Below are 26,555 nucleotides of genomic sequence, written 5' to 3'. Positions count from 1 at the left end.
GGCGTGCGAGTGGGTTGTGTACCTGAACAAGCAGTCGCACAAAGCAGCTTTGATGTAAGCTACATAAGTGTTAAACACAGAGAGAACTGATAGCAGCACCGCCGCCTGTGCCAAGCCATTAAATACCAACAATGGCATCTGTGGATTGGGCAAGAAGGGGAAAATAATGAAGCAAAATGGCAGGCGACAAAGCAGGCTGGGAGTGATAACATGTGCCGCTTGCTTTTCTGCTACACAGGGAGAGGCCTAAACCGCAGGAGGCTTGTGCAAGGGGGGGTTGGTGCTGTTTCTCAGAAGCCATTTTTAATCGTGTGGTAATTATTTACTGCTTGAAGAATATGAACAGAAGATTATATGCAGTCGCACTCCCCCCCCCTCATCAGATGGAAAATCTCAGACGCAATCAATTCATGTCCCTGTCTGAGTATGTCCTTTTTCTGCTGTATCATTATAAACACAATTGTGTTCATTTTCTTGCAGAAAAGGATCCGCAGAGCCCGAGAACCTTACAAGTATACAATTCTTTTCCCCTTTCGAACCGCCGCTCAATCAGTCTTTTCCATTTTGCTTTGTCCCCCCCCTCATCAGATGGAAAATCTCAGACGCAATCAATTCATGTCCCTGTCTGAGTATGTCCTTTTTCTGCTGTATCATTATAAACACAATTGTGTTCATTTTCTTGCAGAAAAGGATCCGCAGAGCCCGAGAACCTGACAAGTATACAATTCTTTTCCCCTTTCGAACCGCCGCTCAATCAGTCTTTTCCATTTTGCTTTGTGCTGATAGCCAGAAGCGTTAACACTTTCTTAATGTATTCCATTAAAAATTTTCATTCAGTATGATTCCTGGCTCACAAGAAAATCACCATTACTCCCTATGGGCTATATGTTTATCCTCCCTATTAGCACAGAACGAGGTGTTGCTGAGGTAGCAACACTGGGCTGGGGATGTGTGCATTTAAAGTAGGGGATTTTCAGCTTGATTCAAACATTTGAAAACAAAGGCTTTCCGCTAAGTTAGCAGCATTGCCATCTGCTTTATTCGGCATCTCGACACAATCCTTGCGGTAATGACTTCTGAAATGCTTTCCCCACTGAGAGGAATGTGATAAAGCCGTTTCTGCTGACAGTTTACATAATCGCTGATAAATATTGGCCCACTGTTTTTTTTATTTATCCACAGTGTACAGAAATGAATTATTCTTAGAATTATTTTGTGCAATGAATACAGGGATGTGTTTATTTTTTTGTGGTTTATCAGTAAATTATACATTTGTGTATTCTTCACATATACAAAGTTGTTTCTTCAACTATGGGGACTTACATTATTTGGTAACACTTTACAATAAGGTTCATTAGTTGACAGTAATTAACTGTATTAGTTAACGTGAACTAAGCATGAACAAAACTTCTACAGCATTTATTAATCTTAGTTAATGTTAATTTCAACATTTACTAATGCATTATTAAAATCAAAAGTTGTGGGAGGGAGCAATCGGTTTCCAATCTAACGTTACTGTAAAGTTTTCACTGCGTTCACCCCTCATCACACAACAACTGTTTCCTCCAGCGAAAATCTAGACCTTAACACATATGAACGCATACTTTATAAAACGATCATGCTGCTCTTTTCATTTGAAAATTTAATATTTAAGATAAATCATATTACAGTGCATGTGGCATACCATACAGTCATTCACAGAACTGATTAAAGACAGTGACAGACAGCACTCATTTTAACTAAATATCAGAGTGATTGACAGAGATACTGTATTAAATAATGACCCAGATCGTGAAATACATTTATTAGCCTTAGAGTAAGGGAAGCACAACTCGGGAAATGAGAGCATCCGAGGAGCATGTGAATGCTATGTATATTTATTTTAAATATTTAAATATTAAATATATTTAATGTTCTTTTAATGTTTTTTTGTGGCTCTTTTTTTAAAGTATCGGTTCAGGCACCGGTACAATTTTAAAAGTATCGATTTGGCATCTGTATTTGTAAAAAAAACAATCGATACCCAACCCTAACTGTAATAAATATATTGTTCATTGTTTGTTCATGTTAGTTAATATATTAACTAATGGAACCTTATTGTAAAGTGTTACCCATTATTTTTTATTAAAACTTCAGGATATTTTTAGTGTTTTCTTCTAATCATATTAAAACTTTTTGGGAAAGCATCACATGCCTTCATTATTTATTTTTGCTGTTTTTCAAATGCCCTTTTATGTACAGATTTTGTTGTTAGACCCTTGCTCAGACCCAGATTTCAATGCTGGTCAATTTAATTTCAAAAGGTTTAAAATGTAATTTCCATCGTAGAATGAATGATTGTTTGAGATGTGGTGGAAATGACACATTGATGCATGTAGTTCAACATTGTTAGCAGACTAGTTTGTACAGTGAGTTGTACATTCTTAAAGGCCATAGAGTGCCCATAGTTGACGAATCATCCATATGTGTATAACTATATTAAATAAAATATTGAACCTCAGCTCTCCGGTGTATTGCATGTACAGCTAAAGGTCAGAAAGAAGGTGATGAGAGAGCATGTGTGTATGTGAAAGTGCAAGGAGAGGAAAGAGAAGGATGGATAAACAATCTGGGGTGGCACTTTGGCAAGCGGCAGTCACCCAGGCTTGACAGGGCTAGAGAACAGTAGCCGTGGCAAACGGTACATCACTGCATTGCGTCTCATCAAAGCTGACAGGAGCGGGGGAAGGAAAAAAAGGGAAAAGAAGAAGCCTGTCTATTACATGCGAAGGCCCAAAACTTCTCACCTTGTCGAAGGAGCTGTCTCTCTCTAACTTTTCAACTGCCATGTAAAAGGCTCGCTTGCATGTCAAAATTCTTTGAAAAGCTGAGAAGTGACTTCTCGTTGACGTCCATACCCTATAGATTAATGCCGAGCGGAGAGCTCAGGAAGGTTGCTCTGGTCAAATATTATGACATCGAGGTTCAGATACAATCTGTGATGCCCCGCAATCTATTTTGAACCCCAGACAGCAGCTAATGAAGGCAGCAGACCGAACTCACAGCCTAGCTCGCTCTGCTTTTACAATGATCAAGAAGCGATCTGTTAGCTTAAAATTCTGAACTGGGAAATTGCACCCCTGGGATCCCAGAGCAAAGAGTGCAGTACAGGGAAGAGTCGTATTTATGATGCACTATGTGCTCCCAAGCCAGAACAAGGACAGAGCGGTAAGACAGTGAGTGATCCTGGTTAACGTTATGTTTTCATAACCGGCAATTTAATAAAACAAGTTCCATTTGGTGTATGCAAGGATATCCCAAGACTTTAGTGAATTTCTCACATGTAAAGACTGAAAAAGGAGCATGTGTCAACTCTCATGACGATGATTTTAATGACGATTCTCTTGCCCGACCATCTGACTGCCTGGCAATGAAATCCTAAAAAACCTGTGGTCAGGAGCCAAGAGTCTCTCTCTCTCTCTCTCTATTTCTCTCTCTCCCCTTTTGTCTAAAAATCAGTGGCTTTAGGCCTGGCCCTGTTTTAATGAGATTATCCAGAGTGAAGTGTCACTAAGTAGGATATAAAATGGAGGCCATTATCTGGCATTATTTCTGAGCAGCCTCCTCATCCATCTGCTTACCACCCACATAGTCACTACGGTGGGATTAGAACTCTGATTAGCAGGGGAGTGCTGCTTAAACACCTCTATGTCCTCTTTCTCTCTCCTCCTTTCTCTCTGGGCACTGTACACAAAATAATAGCCCTTCTCACCCAGTGTTTCCAACTCTCAAATTGCCCTGAAACTGTGGTCTAACCTGATATAACTGCATCAAACAGACCTAAAGAAGCAATGATTTTAGTTTAAGACTTCATTTTTAATTTGATTTGTCCTTTTAAATATTCAACAGTGGAGTAAAAAGTTGCCATTTTTTGTGAAGATACATGGTTGTTGGTTTTGGACACACCTTCAAAATGCTGAATATTCTAAAATGACTCATTAATTTTATTTTTAACATTATTTTCATTAAATTATTATAATTGAGTTGGTATTGTGTAATTTTTTTAACATACAGTATTTAATATACACAAATCATTAATGAATATATAATGCATTAATTATTTTGTGTCGGTGTGTGTGTGTGTGTATATATATATATATATATATATATATATACACAGTATATATATAGTCTATTCAGTTTTTTCTCAATAGCGATCAATTCTTGTAATTCATTTCATTAACATTTTTTATTAATTGACAGCTGAGTAAAAAGTTAATGACTCTTCCTCCCAAAGTTTTCCTTTTTAACCTATAATACCCAAGACATTGTGTCTCTTCTGTTTCCATCACACACACAATTCATTATGCAAATCAAATGCAGTTTTCTTTTCTGGTTTTTTTTCTGTCCTTATTAGTACCTGTGATTTTGTCTCGAACCAGCTTGCAGGACTCAATCTCGCCAATGCTGCCAAAGAGGCTGCGGAACTCTTCCTGGGTCATGTTCTGGGGCAGGTAGTTGACAATGAGGTTTGTCTTGCTGTCGTCACTGGAGCCGCCGGTCTGCATTGGTGAGGGGCAGCTGCGGCTGTTACTGGAGGGACCATTGGCCATGGCAGAGTTCGGCCCGTTCGTCACCTGAGGCTCCATGTTGCTGATTATCTGCAGACAGAAGAAGGGTTAAAGGATGTGGCATCTGAAAAGTAAGCAGTTCAGTAAACAGCATATTTAACACAGACATATCTGATTTCCTATATATCAAGTACTTGATAACTTAAAGAAAATTTGTGGAAGTTACTGACATTGCAAATAAAGGGGTTGGAATAATCTAGTGTATGTCACTGCAACTGCAACTATTAGCTGTGAAACCTCACAGACTGACTCTAAATAATACAATGCATGACACACTTACTGAAAAACTGTTTCTGCATCTCTAGACTTTCAGTAGCTTTCTTCCACCCTCCCTCCCCCTCACTCTATCACTGATATTTTTAAGCTTGGCTGTGCATTTTGATGGTTGGCTCAATTTGACAGGGTAACAATGTGAGCCCTTCAGCATGGAGCGACTGTCATGGTGAACAGCGTTTGCCACTGGTTTAGCCGTGCGCTTTTAAGAGCAGGTGTTTGAAGAGAAGCTTGCTGGCCCTGGGGAAGTAGGAACAGAGGAGGCCCCAATCTGTGCTGCTTTTCAGCCTCAAACTTTTTATTTCAAGATTGTTCCACACCGAAGCTAAATGTATTCACCCATTTGCATAAAGGATGTTTGTGTGTGAGCTCAAGTGTGTTTAATTTTGTCACCCGACTCTATTTGAGGGGGCTGGGTGACATCTAGAATCGTGTCATATCCTGACTGTCACGAAGGTTGAAGATACGAGTGTGAGTGAGCGTGTGTGAGAGAGAGCAGATTAGTGGGCATATCTTCATGGTTGCATGAAGCAACACTCCATGAGATCTTCTCAGGGGGAAAAAAGCTATTCGTGTCAGTCAGTGGTGCATGTTAAAAACAAATTTCGCTTTAGCTTTACACCTTTTATAACACTAGCCTGACCTTCTCCGACTGTCAGGACAGCCATGGTGTGGCCTAAAACTGTGTCCTAACCAGACGTGACTGACAAAGCAACACTAATTTTTTTTTTTTTAATGTTTGGTAGCCCCACCCATGCCGAAATATTACTGGAACAAAATCTTGCTTCTTAATGCATATTAAACATGGAGGAGGAAAGACTGAAAGTCATAATGGCTATGGGTGATTTGTGTTTTCAGTTTTTTTTTTTTTTTTGCATTCAGTGTATACAGAAAAATTGCAAGTTGCTCAAATCTTGTCACATTAAGTCTGGTGTAACAACAGTACGGTGTGTATCAGTGTTTTAGGAAAATTCAATGAGGTCTTTCATTGTCAGACAAAAGTCTCAGACCAAAAATAAGATAAGAGAAGAGAAAACTAAAAATAAATAAGAATTAAAACAGCAAGCATGACCTGATTATAGCTCGTTCTAAGCTGATTCTGTAAGTCAACCATGTTTAATATTCATATTCTCTTCCTCTCTGACTGGATGTGGTGTAATTCAGATCAAGATCTGCACTAAGAGGGTGAAGGAAAAGCGCTAATGTTTCCTGCTGATAGTTTCAAGAGTGGAAAATAATAGAGATCTAAGCTGAAATTCAGCTGCACTTATTTTTAGCTCCTTAAGAAAAAATACTCTGTATCTGCACTCTGAAGTTCGACTCTCTTTTATCAAAGTGGGCATATTTAGAAAGGTTAACAATTTTTCCCCATCTGACACCACGCTAGTGTTTGCACTTGGGAGTATTTTTGAGAAACACACAGGTAAGTAAAGAGGATGCTAAAAACAAAGCTATTCAACTGCGTATGATACGAAGCCATAAAAATAGCTGCAGCATGTCTCTGCTCCCCTAAATGATCTTTAAAGTCAATGTGAAATCAAAACTGACCCTATTTACTTTCTTAATGCATGTTTGGGTCTTACTGAATGATTCATTGGTGTGTATGTATCCATGTACAGTATACTGTATATATGTTATATGTGTGTGTGTATTTATATATGTTTCACTCTGATTCTCTAAAATGGTTACAAAAATGGCAGACGCAGTTGCATTCCCCCTTTTCTGGATCAACCGCTGTGCCTCCATTTTTAGTCTTTGTATATGTTAAAATTTTTCCGATGTGACAAATAGAAAAAAAGCTGCTGGCAGCCCATAGGAGGCTCATCTGCAAAGCTCTCAGGATATGCATGTAAATGGATCCTGTTCCATACTTCTCTGCGGCAAAAAGGGATGGAGCGACACAAAGGGACAAAATAGCCATCGCCACAGCAGGTCTTGATAGATGTGTGTGTGTGTATGTTTATTTCTTGGTGTTTTCATGTGTGCATGAGTGAGGGGAGACTTATTAAGTCTGTTTGCAGCTCCTGCTGTGCACTGTTCTTTCAGGAGGGGAAAAAAAAGAAATGCTCAAACCTCATGGGATGAGAGCTTTGAATATTTCAGAGAAGGAACAGATGAAAGTGGACACCTTTCATTCTGATTCCAGGGACCTGTTGTGTCTCGATGGCCAATTAAAGACCTGTCCTTCCATTGTGACACTAGCTCTTATATGCGGTCTTATTATTTTTCTGTAGCTGAACTCCCCTCGTTGTCATACTGAGAAGGGTAATTGTTCCTTTACACTCTCACTATTGCTGGACATTCGCCCTAGCAGATTGGTCAGTTGGTCCCTCCAACTCCAACAATATTTTTCCCTCCTTTCCTTAACTACTATTCCTGAATAGTTAAAGATTAGATTTGAATGTAAACTTGGCCATTAAAAATAACCAACCAAATAAACAAAACAAGGAAACTCTTTGCTTTGTGTTGCCTAGAAATCTGTCAATAATTAATCAGGAGGGCGTTTCAAGAGTGCTGATATACAACACTGGGACTTTTTGCTGTATGTGAGGATTTTTTAAATGACTCTTTCTTCAGGTTACATCATTGTGCCAGTAGATGGCAATAAGAATTGATTGTCTTAATGAGTGATTCACTGAGGCAACTGAGTCATTGTATCATTCACTCAAGTGATTTGTTCAAAAAGTTGTTCTGTTAAAGAACTATTAAAATATTAAATATATTAAAATAGGCTACTCTATATTTATAATACATATTTTTTATATAAATTAATTTAAAAACATTTTTCAAACTAAATTCATGTGTCATTCTTTCTGTAGAATATAGTCCCTGAAATGTGAACCCCTGTTAAATTGTGCATTTTATCTCAGGTTGTATTCTTTATTGACCAACTGACCAATCAGCATCTACAACTTGAAGTATCAGCTTTACTACTCTTAATGTGTGATGTAGAATAGCTTTTAGGCCTGTCAACAAACTCGTAAAAGGGCCGAAAGCATTAGCTAAAAAAAGGGCAGTCTGCTTCCAAGACTCTCCTTTTTTTCCCCATTTACAGCAAGGTTTGACAAGTTAGCATGGGCCATTTAGCGTGGGGGTCACATGCTAGCTGAACAACTGCTATTGATATTAATGAGAATGCTAACAGATAGCTTTCTCCAGGTTTTGCAGAGCCTAGGGCTGTCACAGAAACAGATGTGATTTCTCAGAATACCTATTTCAGTGATATCTGTCAAGTGGTAGGGGCATTTAATGGGTGGCATTAAAAAAATGTGTATACAGCACCTTTAACTGGGATAGTACAATAAACGTTTGTTGTTTGGATGCTAGCTAAGGCAGAGCCTAGCTGGCTGTATCTGTTTGTGCTGTAGCTGTAGTAGGCAGGGAGACAGACAGACAGGCAAGGCGAGCAGACAGGCAGACATGCTAAGCCATCACAAAGGCCTTGGTGTCAGCCAAGGGACAGACATCATCTTCCCTTTGATTCAACTGAACAGTAGCCCCAGATTACACTCCTTTATTTTTTCAATGGCAGATATGCCGACTGTTTCTGAACGCTGCTCGGCCCGGCTCAGGCTATGAGTGAGTATGTGTGTGTGTGTGTGTGTGTGTGTGAATGCAGGAAGGAAGAAGCTCTGCCACTCTGTCTTACATAAGTGCCTTAGAGGATGTCAGGACGGGGATAAAAATACAGGTTCAACCAGTCCAATGTCCCTGAGTCACCCAGAGCCAGAGCCAGAGGTGTGTGTTTGTGTGTTCACAGCACTGCAGATAGATGCATTTCAGTGTGTGTCGCTGATACCTGCCATTTCAACACGGCACTTTAATGGCCTTATTAGCTAAGATGATAAAATGTCAGGCTTCTATTCTGATGTGTGTTTTTACTGTTAATGCTCTCCAGTTATTACCGGAGCCTTCTGATATAATGCTCCCTCCTATAGATGTCTGCTCTTATTTATGTGGCCCTGTAATTGCTAAATCTACAAGAAAACAACATTGGTAATGATCTTCAGGTTCAAGTAAAAGAGAGTCTAAATGCAAAATATATATAATTATATATATATATATTGTTTGTTGACATATATTATATATTTTTCTCCATACTAATTTTCCATACTAAAGTGATTCCTTCAGCATATATGCAAAAAAAAATTCTAATAGCATAAGACACTGCATTCACAGACATTATACATATTGACAATACAACATCCATCCATAATATGTTATCAGGTAACACCACTATTAACAATTACAGTAATAATACTAATAATAACTTTCATTTAAAACTTATTATTACGCCTGTTTCACTCTACCCCTGCACACAGCCTCCCTCTCATAGCACAATTTCATAGCAACAATATGGCTATTAATGGGGGTAAAAATGGCAGTTAGTGGGCAGCAGTCTCCTTACCATCTTTGGCTGTGTCAGCAGTCCCTTCTCAGCCCAGCCCTGGAGCTGCGGCAGGTCTGCCTGACGCCACTGAGTCTCTGTCGATCCCTACGGGAGGGGGGCAGGGTCAATATTCAAACATGCCCATTTTCTCCATACCAAACAGACACTCCTGACGGTCTCCAGGCACACTAAAACACACAGGTGGCTTTGATTTGGACTCGAAAGACAAAATAGTTTGAATTTAGTTGGGTTTTATATATGCTATAATGGAAATGGGTGCTCTAGGTGCATGCGGAGAACGGGTGATATATAGAATCGCCTATTTACTGACGAATCTGAAGATTGTTTTCACGCTCCAGGCCGTAGACAAATTTGTGTAGGATATAGAAACTGCAAGTTGTGAAAAACAGCAAGCCTCCGACTGTAGATTTAATTTCTTGGGTTCGCCGACAAATCCAGCTTCGTAAACAAGACCTTAGAGGACCAATACAGAGGCTGCCACAATCACAGCTTGAGCCGTGGAGCTAACAGAGAAAACGGCCAATTTAGGAAAAGAGGGAGACTCTGAGCGTGGCCTTTCCGTTGGATGGATGGAATAGAGGAGGAGTGTAATAGGAGGCATCTAGCATTACATCATGGAAAAGACACCTATGCATCGGAAGGGACGGAGGGGGGCAGGGGGAAGGGGCTTGGCGTCCTTTGCAGATCTTTAAAACATTCGTGTAAGCGCCCAGGTGTCGGGATCTAGAGAAAAATGGACTGTCAGCGAAGGAGGGAGAGAAGAGAGTGAAGGGGTGGGCAGGTGGATTGCTGACAGCTCTTGGTGTTGTGTTATCTGGGGCATGGGTCTGTAATTTAAAAAAGAACCTCATGGGATTTTTTGTTTTGTTTTTTTAATCTCATGTGCCACCTTGGTTTTAGTTTTAGTGAGGACCGCAGGGTGTAACAAAACACTTTTATTGTTCTGGTGATGAAACATCAGTGTACATTCAGCTTAAAGGTGATGTGTATTTGTTCTCTAATGAAACAACATATCTGCATGAACCAGTCCAGAGCTTTAGATCCACATGTTGAATCGTTCAAAAAATAAGAAGCAGGATGACACAGCCAAATGATGCATCAGAATTGCATTTGGTGCATCATTCACAGGAAGGTTTAAAAAATGCTCGCTGTTACTCTGGTTACAGAGGACAGATCAATGTCCGCGGGTGACAGAAGGGAGAGGACAGACTATAAATGAATTCATCTTCTGTTTTCACTGACCTTTTCTCAAAGCTCACAGGAATCAAAAATGGAATACGTAATAATGGAGAAATAGCTTTTTGTTCTCTTTCTCTTTCTGTCTTATTATCTCTCTCTTCCTTCTTTTTCTATGTTTCTTTTGTTGAGAAAATAAAACTACTCAAACTACTGTTGTTCATAGCAATTAAACAATGTCAGCAAATGTAAATTAAATGAATGTTTGTTTCTTTAAATCATTTGTTAGATGTGCTGCAGAAGCTGCAGTTTGCAGGATGTAAGGTAAGTTATCTGAAGGCTTTTCTGTTGATATATTTACTTAGATTAACTCTTTGACTCTCTCTCTTTCACACACACATAAACAGAAACACACACACACTAAATGTAGATGCTCAAAAATATACTGATGAGAAAGAATCACTTGATAATCTGCCATTTTTTTCTTCTACAAAATATCTACCAATATTAAATACCCCATAAAATCCAAATGAGAGTTTTGCGACTTTAGTCTATGTACTCTATGTTTGCTTTGAGGCCATCTATATGCTAATGTTCTCCTAAACATTGACTAAATGAATTTGAGCAGATATACGCATTTAAAAATATCTTTCTCTTTAGGGAAAATAGACTGATAATGTTTATGATATAACATGTTATAAAACATTCCTGTTTTCTGTTTAGGCTAATACGTTAACACATGACAGAAAACTGCAGTCGACGAATGGCTTCATGGGGTTTTTAAAAACGGAAGAAAACTGAATCTCGTATTAGCTTAGCATTACCTTAACCACAATAGCCAAGTCAAAAATAAATAAGTAAATAAATAAAATAAAACAGAGATGTCACCTCACCCTCTTAAATTAAAAAAAAATCTCCCACTCTTTCCTTTTCTGCTCATGTGATGGTCAATAGATCAGCCACTTCATTCACGGCAGAACGTTATTGGTCAAACAACCCGTACTTAACCCCAAACAGGAACCACAATGGACTCGGAAGCATCTTGCACAATCATTTCCACGCGCATACAGCCTGTATCACTCAACCTTGCAACCAGATAATTGACATCACAGAGGCACTGTTAAAACTAAGAGTACTTGCCACAAAATGGAGGTCACCTTCAGCAGCTATATATATGTGAATGTATGATCTTGCTGTTTTTGCCACACACACTCATGTGGTTCAAACCCAAGGAAAGGAGGATTTCATCTTTTTCTTCCACTATATTTTCTGTTTACTCATACCTCTCAGGTAGATGTAGCTGGGGAATAAACTTTTCCTTTTACAAAACAGCATGACTCTGGTAAGTAACCCTAGACTAAATCTACTCAAAAATTCTCAGATTGAGAAATAAATAAATTTGTACTTAATAAGAGTCTCTGGGCGGAGGGTACAAGTCTCCTTAATGTTCACAGAGGTGGCTGCACTTGCCCAAGATTCCAACCCTCCTGTGCACTGAACTGCTGGAGGGGATGTGAGCTGTCAGAACCCATTCAGGTACGCAGCTTCATACATTTCTTGTATCTTAACGTCAGGTCAGTAAAGTTCTCTGTGTGTATTGATTTTTATTTTTCTCTCCCCGTGTTTTGCGTGGGCTCCCCTCCTCAGTGGGACACCTCCTCCAGAGCCCTCGGGTCAGACTGCCACTCCGGCAGATCAATCAGGGCAGTAATGTGGGACAGCATGCGCCAAGACTGCTCCGCTCCGTCACTATTGATCCGCATCTACTTTACCAAATAGATTTTTTCTTCTCCGTCCTCCCTCCCCTCTCTCATTGAGTGCCTCTCTCGCCCTCTTATTCTTCCTCTGAGGGACTTCGAATAATAAATGCCTCAGTATAAAAGCAATTTTTCATTTAACTTTTGCTTGACACATTTTCTTCTTCCCTCTCTAGATGAAGTCTGGTTTTATGTTATGCCAGATCGATAGAGGCTTCCCAGGTGGTTCTCCCATAATTTCTATGCCTTTCTTCCCTGGGTGATGGTGATGGGCCTGGTTCAGCCAGGATGTTAGCGGATAGCAGAGGACCACACCCTGATCACATTACCCCGTCATTAGAGCAAGCCTCATTTGATCAGTAATGAAGGCTGCTGTTCATTTGGCTCATGCCTTGTGTTCTTTCTTGGCGTCTGTTTCTCAGAGATGGGTTCTTTGCTCCCGTCTTAGAGTCCAATGAATATCTCAGAGGAATTACTCTCTGACCTTTTGCTGTTCAAAGGCGAGATTCGCTTCCTGGGGTGACTCAGGGTGACTATTTAATGACAGGTCTGTGGAGTAATAGGAGAGGTTGAATACAGGCCACTGCAGAAACATAAACACCCGAATGCTGAAAGCCATGATCGCAGGGATTCACAAATTTATGATGCTTGAGCAGTTTTATGTTAATAAGGAATTAGGATTTAAAAGCGAAATATTTCTAAGCAGTTCAGTTTTAGGTCAGCACATTGTAAATACATTTAAAATGTTAATAAGGGATTTTCCTAGCTTCAGAGGATAGCCTACAAGATATAATAAAGCTCTTTTAACACTATCCAGTTTTTTTTTTTAGAATGTCAAAATTGAAATCATTTAAGCTAAAAAAAATGTTAAAAAAATTAAAAATGCCTTTAAAATGCTTTAAATGCCTGGATGATGGAAAGGTGATTGATTGTTTGAGGGTTTAATTGCTTGAAACCATATTCAGAGATATTAAATAATGAAAAATACATGAATACAGATTGACACAGCAAGCACTTGAAGTAAGGTAAAACATTTTGGCTCTAGATTATTCTAGAAATCGAAGTGTTCATGTAAATTTCATGGAAAAATCTTGTAAGAAAAGAAAGGAAGGAAAAGGAGGAGATGAAAGGAAAAGAACTGGAAGGATGATAAGAGGTGAAAAAGGAGAACATATGAGAGTGTATGCAGCATTAGTGACACAGGCTGTGTTTTTCCTTTGGGCTACGGGTCTGGTGAAACACCTGTGTCTCTCCCTACCCACTCTCTCCAAATCTTGCAACGTTGACCTCATTAGCTGACCCCACTCTCTTTCTCTCACACTCACTCTATCCACCATCGCTCCTTTGCAGTTTCCCCTCTCTCTCTCTCTCTCTCTGGATGAATGGCTGTATTTTCTCTCAGTGCGTGGGATCTCCTTGGCCTTAAATTAACCTCTCTCGCAGATCTTCTGTGGAGACGAATTAGCGCCCAACGTGACAGTGCGGCTAATGTGTTGTTGAGGGTTCAGCAGAGTTTTCAAATAAAAAAAGGCAAAAAAAATTCGATGCTGTGCTGTTAAACTGCAATGCAAAAATGAATGTTTTCGTGAAGTTACACAACTGCAGTAAACGGTGATAAAGATTAAAAAACAAACAAACGCGCTCATGATAGTACGAAAAAGTCAAATAGAGCTGAATTTCTCGACTGCATGTTTGCGTTTTGCATAATCCACTATCTAGTCCATGCTGCCACGGGGACGCTGGCTCCATTAGCCGCTGGTAGCGGCCCAGCTCACTGCCAAGGCAAGCAGAAAATTGGTGAGCATCTTGATTCAGGGATGACACTTAAATTTGTGTGGCTCCAGTGACCAGTTATATCCTCAGGCTCCAGATGGAAATATGAGAGAGTTTGGCCTTCTGTCTGCTCCAGCACAGCCCACAGGACTCATGTCCTTCAGGCAGTATGGGGTAAGCGGCCTGCTGGGCCTGGCTTTGTGCACACCCACATACACACCCAGTGGTGTGCCACTGACATAGTCAAGCCCCTGGCCATCTCTGTGGTATCTCTCGTGGACACGAACGCTGCTTCTGACGCGTAGAGGCCTTGGCTGTCAGACATGAGGCTCTTGTGTCATATTAAAACAGATTTAACAGGTGCGTATTTGGTGGATGTGTCTTTAAAATCCCTCAGATCTGTGTTATGAAACACTTTATGTGCAGGGTGATGATCAAAGTGAGACAGGGGAGTTCTTTGGGTGCGCGCACGTGTTGTTCTTGTCAGTCAACTAGCCTCGGACCACAAGTTGATTGTCAGTGACAGGCTCAGAGATACACTGCCCACCCCCACAAGCTCTTTCTCTCTCACATACCCTTCCGCTCGCTCTATCTAACCATCTAACCCCTACACATATTATGGATATTGCACTAGTGCCTCCCACCATCGGGAGACTTCTGCATTACAATAAAGGTGACCTTGCCATGCCTGCATGAGGAAATTTCTGAGCAACACTAGGAGTGGGTGGTATGGCCAAAGTATTACATCAAGGTATGAGTAATTTTAAATCATATAATGGTATATATATCACAATATAGTTATTTTTGTTGGAAAAAAACCTCTGGAAAACTGACCTCTAAATACTATATACATGAAATACGAAACAGTTACATGCATAAAATATAATATATTATATGAAATGTTATTATTAAGGTATTAAGTACATGTTATATAATACAATTGTTTTGTTTACACACACACACACACACACACACACTATGCAGTCCCAATGTACATAAGATTTAAAATAATACTATACTAAATACTAAATAATTTATTTAAATATACATATTTCATAACTGCAGTAATCTGTAGTTTTTAATTATATATATATATACATGCATAGTCAACCCGCTAAAGTAAATGTCTAAAAAAAAAATCATATATGATAGAATTTTTTATATTTTGAGGGTTGAATTAAAAGAACCAAAGACTTAAACTACTTCAGTCTGTTTGCACTGAATTTATTTAATACACAAGTTTCACAATTTGAGTTGAATTACTGATATAAATGAACTTTTCCACGACATTCTAATTTATTGAGATGCACCTGTGTATATATATATATATATCTCAACAACTGTAAACACCATTTGTACACTGGGTCAAGAATAAATTGATCCCAGTACGCTTAACAAGGCCGTCCACACTGGAAACAATCACCTGCAACATGCTTTTTAGACCATTTTAAAACAAAAGCATATTTATACACCATGGTCTAATTGCCATTTGTACTGTCACATAGAATATTTGTCTTACCACCCAGCCCTACTTTACGCTGTACATATGCAGTCTTTTCTCAGATATCTCCTCTGTCAAGGTTATGTGTATATGTGTCCTGCCTCTCTAGTTGTGCCAGTGTGTCTATGTGGTTTTCATTTACTCTGTGCATGCAGTATGCAGGCTGTGTCAGCTCCAGGTGGGGTGTTGACATGGCTGTAGGTAGCTGGCAGGTGGCAGAACAGTGCTGCACCTGCGCCAGGCAGAGAGAGAGAGAGAGAGAGAGAGAGAGAGAGAGAGTGTAGGCTCATTCCTCCGTGCCCTGGAAACTATGCATACTGTGCACTCCTGAACCTCTCTGGCTAACAAGCTGCTTTACCAACTACAAATCACATTGAGGCTATATAGATGAGTTTTAAAGCTGCGCTTGGGAGCCCTTGGTGAGTATTGCGTAGAGTGTGGAGAGCTGGTAAAATGAGGATGAATGTGTTTTGTTATGCAGAGTGTGAAACCCAGCTAAAGACCTTGCACCATATATTTGTCTTTTAATTATTTCTTCTGTTTAAGCTTGTCATGCAATGCTTGCTCATTATAGAGAAACATTAAAAGCTTTACAAATAGCCTAAATGTAGTAGTGTGTGTTTGTGTGAGGGGAGCATAAGGGAAAGGAAGATGTGCACGTAAGGCAGCTAACTGTGGTCTCAAGTTCCTGAGAGGATGAGGTGGGCTTCTGAACACACATAAACACACTGAGCTTTCTCACTCTATTTTCACTCTAACAAACCACACACATGAGCTCTGGTTAATCCAATCTCAGCCTCCTCATCTTCCTGCAGCCTCTTTCTCAAAGTCCCTTTTGCCACACTCACACTTTTCCAAAACATCATCTCTTATTATTCCATTTCCATTCCAACACAACACACAATTCCTCCAACATTCTCTCTTATCATTCCCTTGTGGTGTTTTGTTTTCCCTTACCTTCTACATAACAATTTAACCATTTTTCTTCACCAGCATTGAACTTCTATTTGCACCAACAAACACACCTGATATTCTGCCTCTCTTCTTTCTCCAGGGAGGAACTACGGTCCGAAAGTACCACAGGGAAATAAAAAATCCAGTCCTTTAAATGGAAAGTGTGAAGACTGTTGCCAAAATTAATATATATATATATATAAAACAGATGCACTGATATTATAATTCTGGCTGATACAAAAAGCATATTAGTTTCATTTTATGGCTTGAAAATCTCCAGTATAAAAATTGTATACTATTCATATTCAAAATAAATTGAAAAATAAATCATCTATAAAATAAACTTATTTTATATTCTACAAGTTAATGAGGCATCACAACAGTATAATGTACAGAATGAAAAATATTCATTTTGAGATTTACTAAAAATTAAATTTAACAGTTATATTAAATTATTAATGTTTTAAAAATGTAATTCTAGATGAGGGCAAATTTACTTAATGTAAAAATCCAGGAAATGAGCAGACAGTTAAACTTGCAATATGGGCTATTATATATGCTATAGCACCTAAAATGTTATAATACACTGTAAAAAATTATTACTATTTTTTGTTGATGGTTGTAAATAAATTATTGGAGTACATTTTACAAGAAAATAATATTGAGTCTTTCTACTTAATGTCATGTTTAATTCAATGTGTTATTTGCAACGTCTTATTCTTACTTGATTACTTATTTACTTATTCTGATTATTTGTTAAATTTACTATCAACTTCTGACTAAAAATCGTTTCTACACCTTTTTTTTCAGTGTATTAACCTATATATTGTACATCCAAATTTTAAATGTATATATACATATAATCAATGTTCCTTCAAAAAAAAATTTCTTGCTAAGCAAAACTTTTCAATTGGGAGGACATTTCGGCCACCTGAGCAAAAATATTCTTTATACCAGAGCTGTACAGTGCACACACAAAAAAAGTGTGTAACTTTTAACTTTAATGTGCTATTTATATATGACCCGTCCTGTGTCCTGTGCATATTATTTCCACGCGCAGCTTAAAGGGAACATTGCATATAATATTTTATTTTGAATAAAAATTAAATCATTTTTCTATTGTACACTATTTTGTGTTTTGATGCCTAATTTTCAAGCATTTAAAATTTTAGACGAGCTGTATTGTGAGCAATGCTGTTTTGAGACAACATACAAAACTATAAATAGTCCTATGCATCAAATCATCCAAATAAATTGTGTATTGGCCAAAATATCTGCACTGATACATCCCTATTTTAACCCTACAAAACTCACAGCTGGTGGAGAAACATCTCTATGCATGAAATCAGTTTAGTTATTGAATAAGTTCTGTGTTCAAGCTCATAAAAGAAAGTAGCTGCAAGACAGAGCGGCAACCCCACAGCATCTGCTTTAATAAGAGAACGCCAGGGTAATTGATGGAATATTGACTGAATTACTAACTAGCACAGGCAGCTAATAAATAGCACCAATCTCAATATGAAAGACAAAGAGGTGAATGAAATTCAATCTGTTAACCTCTTCATATATGTCAGGGCTAGAATGTATATATGCTCCAAAATGCAGATGAATGGGTGTTATTTATAAGAGGGCATTTCTTCTCCCTGCTCTTCTGCAACTATAGTGAAGTGATAGACTTTACTGTCATCTTGTTTTACAAGCATAAGGAGCCATGACCTAAACACTGTGTCAACATGTCTCCAGGATGTCCTTATTTCTTTGGAGGTGGAGATATAATGGCATTATGAGGGAAAGGGGCGACCTTATGGGTTCTATTGCAGCTGGTTAGATAAAACCTCTGCAGAATATCAACGAAAGCAGCAAATGTGGCGTGCATTCAAAAGAGCAGATTAATTATCTAATGCCAGGGTACACTGTAATTGAAAATGCCTTCAGGGGGCCATCTATGCATATACTGTATATAATATAAGGTTATCCTCATAGAATCCAACAGAATCAGAGTTCAGTGATGATTTTGCATAATGTACAGGGAATACTGTTTTTTGTCTTTTTTTGTTTTCTGGTTTGTGCTTGGAATATTTATTAGTGTTTGTCTGACGTTGTTTTACTAACCGTGGTTTTCTGATTGCAGGTTGATGGAGACCTAATGAAATAAATGCCTGGCTTCTCGGAAGGAAAAAAAGCAGGGGGTGTTTGTGTAAGGGAAGATATTTGCTCCCGGACAAGACAGCGACTTCTGCTAAGGGTCTGCTCTCACCTCTAATCAGCCTAACTCCTCTTGACAGCAAGATAACAATATCCACAACCCAAGCAGATCTACAGGGGCAAGATTTCACGCGAAGCAATCCCTTCATGAAATGCCAATGGTGGTATCTATGGTTACTGTTGTGGGGAAGATGGGTTTTGCAGGCCACCCCATTTGCCTTTCTCAGTCAGGGTTCGTTGCAGGAGATGCCGTGCCTTGTATGCTCCATAACCCTTCTCTGATGTGATCTTTGACCTCCGGGCACTGATATTCGGAGAGAACAACTATCTTTGACATTTATACCCATGTTCCCTTTCTCATCTCATTTCTTCTCATTGTATCCCCTTTTTACCCACAGGAAACCAGCACAAATAAAATCTCTCCTCAAGTGTGCTCTTTTGAAGGCCATACCAGCCGTTATTACGCCACATTATGCAGTTTTTTAAAAAATGCATCAGTCGCTATAGGTTGTAAAGGTTGTAGAGGATGATTTCCGTGTGATTGTGTGAGGTGAGCCGGCATAATGCGAATGACCTTGAGATGTCCTTTAGCATCACGGGAAGCAGGTCAGTTAATTGGCTAATGGGCAGGAGAGAAAACGCGACTGCGTTTGCAATAGTGCGAGCAAAGACTCGCCTGCTGCTGCTGTCTTTTCCTTGGGTGCAAAATGTAGATCAGAGAAATGTGCAGTTTGTGCACAGTCTCGAGAGAGCCTGCCACTCAAATCCGAAGGTCTGTATGAATACCAAAACACACAGGCAGAGAGAGAGTGAGTGAGAGAGAGAGTGAGGGAGACAGGAGAAGGAATGAAACAAAGAAAGTGGGATGGAGGATGAGGGAGGTCGGAGGCTAGAATGAGCTAGAAGAGCCAGCTTGAAAGAAATGGGCGGTAATGCGCTTCTTTTACCTTTCTCTATTTTATCTTGTGATCAACTAACCAACAATCACTGTTTGTGATCGAGCCTCTATATATATGCAATGTGTATCTGGAGAGGTGTCTGTCAGTGTGCCAGGACAAGTGGTGTGTTGTGTTGGTAAGCAGGTTGTGTGTATATTCGGCTGATTATCGTCTGTCTGTGCGTGGCACTTTGAATTTGCGCCAGAGGAATTATTATGCTTGCGCTTGTGAAGCCTGCTCACTCCCTTTCTCCTTCTTGCTCTCTGCTCAGCTTTCTGCAAGGAAAATGAGGATGAATCAAACTGAGAAATCACTGTGGATGCCTATTAAAATTTAAACCTGAACATTTTGTTGTTATTCATGTATATTTAGCTTTGACATAATAAAAGGCCTCTGTGCAAAAGCATATTATTAAGATTATATCGGAGTATTATTCATAGCACATTGTTTAATCTTAGCTAAACCTTATTAATACATTGGATACTATTTTTTTTACGTAAAGGGCGTTCAATTTCAGTGTCAGGAGACGTATTGGATATTATGGTTATGCTTCAATCATCAACTTTTTCTCAGATATTTATGCTCAAAATTATTTAGAAAAATAAAAAGAGACACAAATGTTGTCACTAATAACAATTATTGACATTTAGTAAGAGCTATGAATTTAATGTAAATATATCAATGATCAATGATCTAATCTTGGAACAGTTTGATCAGAAAGTTTATATTGAAATTTTCTGACTTTTGATTGTACACTTTGGTATCTTGTGAGACTGCCTTTTGAAACCGTTTTCTCGGAAGCCATATTGGAGAAGCAGGAGACCAAGTCTCATTGCCTTCTAGAGGAAACAACTGAGATGTTAAAGAGATCTCATTTGTGATATTTCTTTCCTATGGGCAGTTTTTATCTGAACATCTCAGATCAATTTTAATTCAAGCTCAAAATTTACATGCACAATTTCTATGGTTTTCTTTGTAGATTTGCTCGTTTCTCATTTGAACACTAAGGGTAAAATTCTCCCAGAAGTGATGTGATCACAAATATGGAATGTGATGAAAGCTCACATTAGCTACTGAAATCTTCTCTAAGTTATTTAAGTCTGAATGTGAGACTTGTCTAATAAGCGCATTCTGACTTCACCTGTCAGTGCGCTCTATCCTCCCTGGAGCTGGATGTTCAGTTACCTCAGTAACTCTCAAGGCATTTTCTCTAATCAGTTGGCAGAGTGAGACTCATTCAGTAATTATATTCAGAGGTTACATTTGTGTTCTAAATCTGTCAGAGCCGTTGAAAACGATTAAGTATTAGGATACTTTTTCAAATCAGAATGAAGAGCATAGCAAATTTATTACAGAGTGCTGTTTACTCTTTTAACGATGCCATGTCGGAATAGCAGCAAGAGCATAAAGACTTAAAAAAATGGCATCTGGCATGGATTCTAATTATAAAACTATACAGCAAAGGCTACACATGCCACTAATGTTATTTAGCAGCTATATAAAAGACTCAGGGATATTCTGTTGTCCTTTAATCTTCAAGTAGTGTGCTAAATCCAATGGATGAGAATTGAATCCTATTTTGTGTGGTTGTTCTATATTTATGATTGTAGAAATTATATCTTAGCATTGCCTGCCATGTCTAGCTTACCTTCACTGGTCGTATTTCATGTATCCCAGGTTATCTGATCTAATGTCAGTCATCTGTTGTGTCTTTATGAGCAGATGAGTCTTTTTACTGCTATTGTAATACTTTTATCAATTATCCTCTGATTCCTTGAATATTAAAGAAACATTCATTCATTTTTTGACATTTTCTTGCATAAAAAAAACTAAAAAGCTATTCAATCAAATTTAGTCCAAGCGTCTTTAAATGAATATCTTCTAATCTAGACAAATAGTTTCAATAACAGAATTAATGTCTTTACATTGAAAAGCAATACTCAAAAGTACCTTGTGCCTGAAATATTGAAACTGAAACCTGCACAATGAACCATGTTTAAAACTCACTCAGGTGGAAGCTCTACGGCGCCACCGTCTGAGGGCTTACTGCAAAAGCACTGAGGCAGTCAGTCAGATGGATGCTGCTGTTGTCCTGTATCGGGAACTGTGAGGGATGGATGCAGTGGTGTCGCACGCTTGCAAAGCCCCAGAGTCTTCACGGCCAGAGGGGGGCAACCTGAGCCTCTACTCTAACTCTCAGAAAAATCAAGTGGCCCACTTTGACACTCAGCTGTCATGTGTAGTCACGCTGTCTGGAGAGGGGTGCAAACTCTTCCACCCAGCCATCACACATCCTGGGGCACTTTTCCCACCCCTGCTGCCCAGATTTCAGCATCTTGGCAGCTCATTTCCCGCTCTCTCTTTCTCTCTCGGTTATCCACCTGTGCCCTCATCCACCCCTTTTTAATATTCAATCCGGCTTTAGCCTTATTAGCATTGATATGCAACCTTGGAGTCGGACAACAAAGGAGAAAGCCCTAAAGCAGAGTAGTGAGGCTGCTTGGAGGAGGGAGTAAAATTGAAGAAGGATAGAGGTGAAGTAGAGGTAGGGAGGATAAGATGCGAGGTGAAAGAAGAGGAGGGGCTGTGTCTACGTGGCCATAGTTCTGTGTAATGGCCATTAGGAGCGCATGTAGCTGGGACGTTAGCACTGCGGAGGAGGAGGAGAAATGTATAGGCCTATGTGGAAGCTCTTTCCCCTTAACTTTCTCCCTCCCACACCTTATTTCCTCTCTCACTTTAAGCATCGTGGACAAGCCCCCTTACTGCCCCAATGTTTTTTCTGCCTCGCAAAAACTGTGTTGCTACCTCCTGCCTCCCTTCCTCGCACAAAAGAAAGGGAGGCAGGAGGTAAGGCAGGGATTCACTGTTGGGAATCGCTCTCTTTTCAATTAGCATTTTGATTGCATGTTAAAGCCCACACACAAACAGTCAAACATTTGCCTGAAAAATTAATAATGCTGCCCACATTTAAATTTGAATGTGTGCTGCTCAGATAGGTGATTTGACAGTCACTGCAAGGTAGTAAATACATATACCTGTGCTACCTTGGCCGTTCGAAATGGTGCAATTAAGTCTTCCACCTTTATATACGCAGGCCTAGGATTTTTCTTACCCAAGTTCCATTTGTAAGCTTCGCTACTTCCTTTTCTCTCTCTCTCTCTTCGCTTCTCTCTCTCGGGGAGAGTTGGTTCCTGGCAGGCACAGTCTCCCACTAGCCTGGTGACAACCGGGGGAGGCAGTCTCTGAGCCCTTAGTCAACAATGGACACATACACTCACACAACACACACACAGCGCAACATGTTTAGTGCAGCCTGCCCTACCTCTATCAGAGAAGATGGGCAAACACAGGCAGTGATCTCCAGACGTGCCTGAACACTAACTACACTATGCACGGAAACACACCCTCACACACTGCCTAATAGATTCTCATGCACACATACACACGAGGTCACTCCCACTCATTCTCATTTACAAACTTACACTCTGGCACGTACGCTAGTACACAGTTATACAACCTTATATGTTTGCATCGTCTTCTACCTAAATGTGAATTTTAAACAAATTTTTATGCATTTGTTTGGGAAATCATAGAGAAAAATTATATAATTATCACATTAATAATACGAATTATATGACTGTGTCATTTTGACAGATCAAACCGGAGCGGCGAGCATTAAAATGAGGGTGAAAATGGAAGATGAGACAAAAAAAGGTGAGCATTAAGATTCAACACTGCCTCTACATCGTAAATGTTTTAAACCGCAGCATCTAAGAACCTGCTACACCTGTCCTTTCTCTCCTCTCATCTCCTCTCCACTCTTCTCCTCAGCCTTGTTCTCAAATAAAGCTCCTCTCATCCTAAAATAAAGGGGAGGAGTAGCATGCAGAATTGAAAAAGAGGAGAAAGGATAGAGAGAGAGAGACAGAGGGAGACTCCAATGCTGCCACTGCAGCTGCAGGCAGTGAGACACAGCAAGGGCAAACACACACTCGTGCATTCACACACACACACATTTGTCTGCACAAAACCACCGCAGCATCCTTACCATCTTAAACCCGTTCCACTCCATTTGTAAGTCGGCGGGCAGAGTTCTCGCCTATAGCCGTGCTAATGTCTCCTCACTTGGAGATCTCTCTCGGTCTCTTCTCTCTCTCTCTGTATGTGTCTCAGCAGTGGCGAGGCAGCGTGTGGCCAGCGGGAGAGAGAGTGGGCATTCCTCCTCCGAGTGAGGCTGCTTGTGAATGCACAGGCTTCGGCATGAGCTGAACGCTGCAGCCCCTCTCCCTGCCTCCTCCTCATTGGTGAGGTCAGAGCAGCCCCCTCCTCCTCACTTCTTTCACTGGCTGCCTCAGCTGTCCGTCATCTGCTCTACTCTGGAAAATTAACGCTTTCGCTCTGGCAGCCTTGCAGACAGAGGCACAGGCACTTTGGCTAGCAGAAGCCCATTCAGAAGCAGCACAGGCAATCAATCGCAACTGAGGACTCAGCTTGAGTTAGAGCGGACTGATTGCACCTACAGGCACTATGGTAATAGGGTGCCTGCACAGCACTGCTAATTAATGCAAGTTAAAAGCATGCAATGATTGCAGAGTATGTTAAAGCTCTTATATATTCTTTTACACACACACACATATATATATATATATATATATATATATATATATATATATATATATATATGACTTTACATTAGCCCTATATATACATGCACAGTATGTATATATAGGGCTAATGTAAAGTCAGATGGTCATTATCACAGGTTTTATTTTCATTGATGACTTGCTGACTTTACCTTTACAGGGATTAATACATTACCTAAATAAATACATGAACATTAAAATTTTAATTTAATTTACATTATTTTGTTTACCTGTTTGATGAGACAGAACATTAACATGGTAGGAAACATATGCAGGGCTGCCCTCGACAACAGTCATTATTCTGAATTATTTAACCACTTTGAGTACATGTGACCAATCAGAATACACACACACACACACATATATATATATATAAATGTGTGTGTATGTATGTATTTACATATCATATCCATTATTGTATAATGGTTTATACAGTTTATATATAATTATATATAACATTTATTATTATGTATATTTCAGTGCATTGCTATCAAAAACTGCAAAAAGTGGTCAATAGGCTACACCAGTTTTCAATAGAGTTCATTAAATATTTCAATAGATTTAGAATATTAAGACGCCAAATATTAAGTCGTTGTTAAATGTGCGACGAAATATGTTTAATTACATAAACCACAATTTTTATCTACTGAGTATCAGGTTGAAGAAAGCACAGGTTACTGATCACACACCTGCTCTTTGTACCATAACTGCACGCACATTCACACACACCTATAGCCTACGCAAAATGCGCACCCTAAAATAATCTCTCGATACTCATTTTCTGTCTTCATCCCTATTGTCGCCGATTATATGATTAAGAGAAAGGAAACGAGCGAAGTTTGTGAAATTAGGAGTATTACGAGGGATGAAGGGATTATTCTTAAGGCTGCGCGTGACGGTGTTTCAGTGATTTTCACTACAGGCTAATTCTCTTTCAAATGCGAGCACATTACTCACCATGACCATTCTCGTGTCCGGAGGCGAACGAGAAAAAAGAAAAAGCTCGTTATTTTATTCAGGAACCCGGTCAAGAAATTAAACGTTGCGCTTTTGAGCGTTTTTGGGGGAGTCGTTCCCGAAAGTCTTGGAGGAGGTGTCGCATATAGGACAGTCGGATGCAGGCAGGTCGGTTGAGAGATGTTAGAGATGGATTCGGAAACTTACAGCTTCGGTCGGAGGTTGTCTATATTTTCGTTTATGAAGGTGGAAAGTATCCGAAAGAAAACAATAAAAACAAAAAAGAACGGTTCCCTCAGTGACTCTGTGGAGCTAGTAGCGCGAGCGTCCCCTTTTCCTCCACACCATTTATGGAACGTAGTGTCAGGCTGCTGTGAGATCTGATTGGCTGAGCGGGGACAGACAGGGGTGACGCGCTCTGCTCTTGAGGAGACGGCTGGAGAGGGTGAGGCGCGAGTCAGCGGGGAGCGTCCTGACTTTGGGAAAACAGCGACTCTGATTGACAGCTAATTTAACCTTCGCTTGCGGGTGGGAGACAGGTACACGTAAAACGTTTGACTTTAAGTGTATTCTGTCAAAAGCAAACTGTATCTGTGATGACTAGGTTAATAGATAGGCATTAATTTACTATTTGGAACCTGAGGGAAAACGCACGCGCACATACAGTGTGTTTTACCACAGTCGACATCAGTGTATGAATTATGCAATAACTTTCAAAGGAAGCAAATATTTTTAAAAGGAATTTCTAAATGTAATTTTCGAGTTGTGTTGCAAATCGAAAATTATATTTAGATTGTCACACGCAATCTGTTGTGCAATACAAGTTGTAATTTGGCTCCACTAGCAAAGTTACTACAGTACCCAAGACTTAATTTTAAACAATTAACACAAACGTTAGGATATATTTTTGATATAAACATTTCTATTTCTATAATTATAACTTGGTGCTGGTTCATGGTAGGTTTTTATAAAAAGTGGTTAAATATTGTGACTTGATTCTTATTAATCCAGGAAACATATTTTTAAGTCCACAAATAAAATGACACATTCTGTTGTGTCATAAGATTGTTGTGTCTGTAGTGTCATAATTGTGTATTGAGCATAAAGAAAAAAATGTCTCAAATCAGCTATTTTAAAGAATTTACTACTTTTATGTGAAATGTGTTCTCTCTCATTTATGAGAAATGAATGCACCCTTATTGACTTTATTTATCGCCAATAATACTCACCTACAACTTTAATTGCAAATAATTTTATCAATTTTTTTTGTCTTGTTATTGCTTCTCAATGTCAAATCAGTGTAGAAGATCAGTAACAGCAGCATAAGCTAATTCATATTCATAAGTTTATCTTC

The 26,555-nt window shown here is 39.3% G+C and overlaps 1 protein-coding gene across 7 annotated transcripts in view; it reads right to left on the bottom strand.

Moving 5' to 3' along the window:
* The window catches only part of elavl4 (ELAV like neuron-specific RNA binding protein 4), an 82,966-nt gene that overhangs the window by 42,767 nt on the left and 13,644 nt on the right, over positions 1-26,555 (bottom strand). For 5 of the 7 annotated variants that reach the window (XM_016228669.1, XM_016228690.1, XM_016228698.1 and 2 more), the window contains exons 2-3: positions 9,292-9,378; positions 4,400-4,640 (exon numbers count right to left, since the gene is read on the bottom strand). In XM_016228669.1, coding sequence (XP_016084155.1) covers positions 4,400-4,640; positions 9,292-9,378 — 328 coding nt within the window. Of the gene's footprint in view, positions 1-4,399; positions 4,641-9,291; positions 9,379-23,649; positions 24,163-25,201; positions 25,399-26,555 lie in introns of those variants that run through there. The other 2 variants (XM_016228684.1, XM_016228677.1) reach the window with 2 other exon arrangements.

This window comes from Sinocyclocheilus grahami, unplaced genomic scaffold, assembly GCF_001515645.1.
Source record: "Sinocyclocheilus grahami isolate Dianchi unplaced genomic scaffold, SAMN03320097.WGS_v1.1 scaffold16.1, whole genome shotgun sequence".
Classification (NCBI taxonomy): Eukaryota; Metazoa; Chordata; class Actinopteri; order Cypriniformes; family Cyprinidae; genus Sinocyclocheilus; species Sinocyclocheilus grahami.
This window is presented reverse-complemented; position numbering and strand designations above follow the sequence as displayed.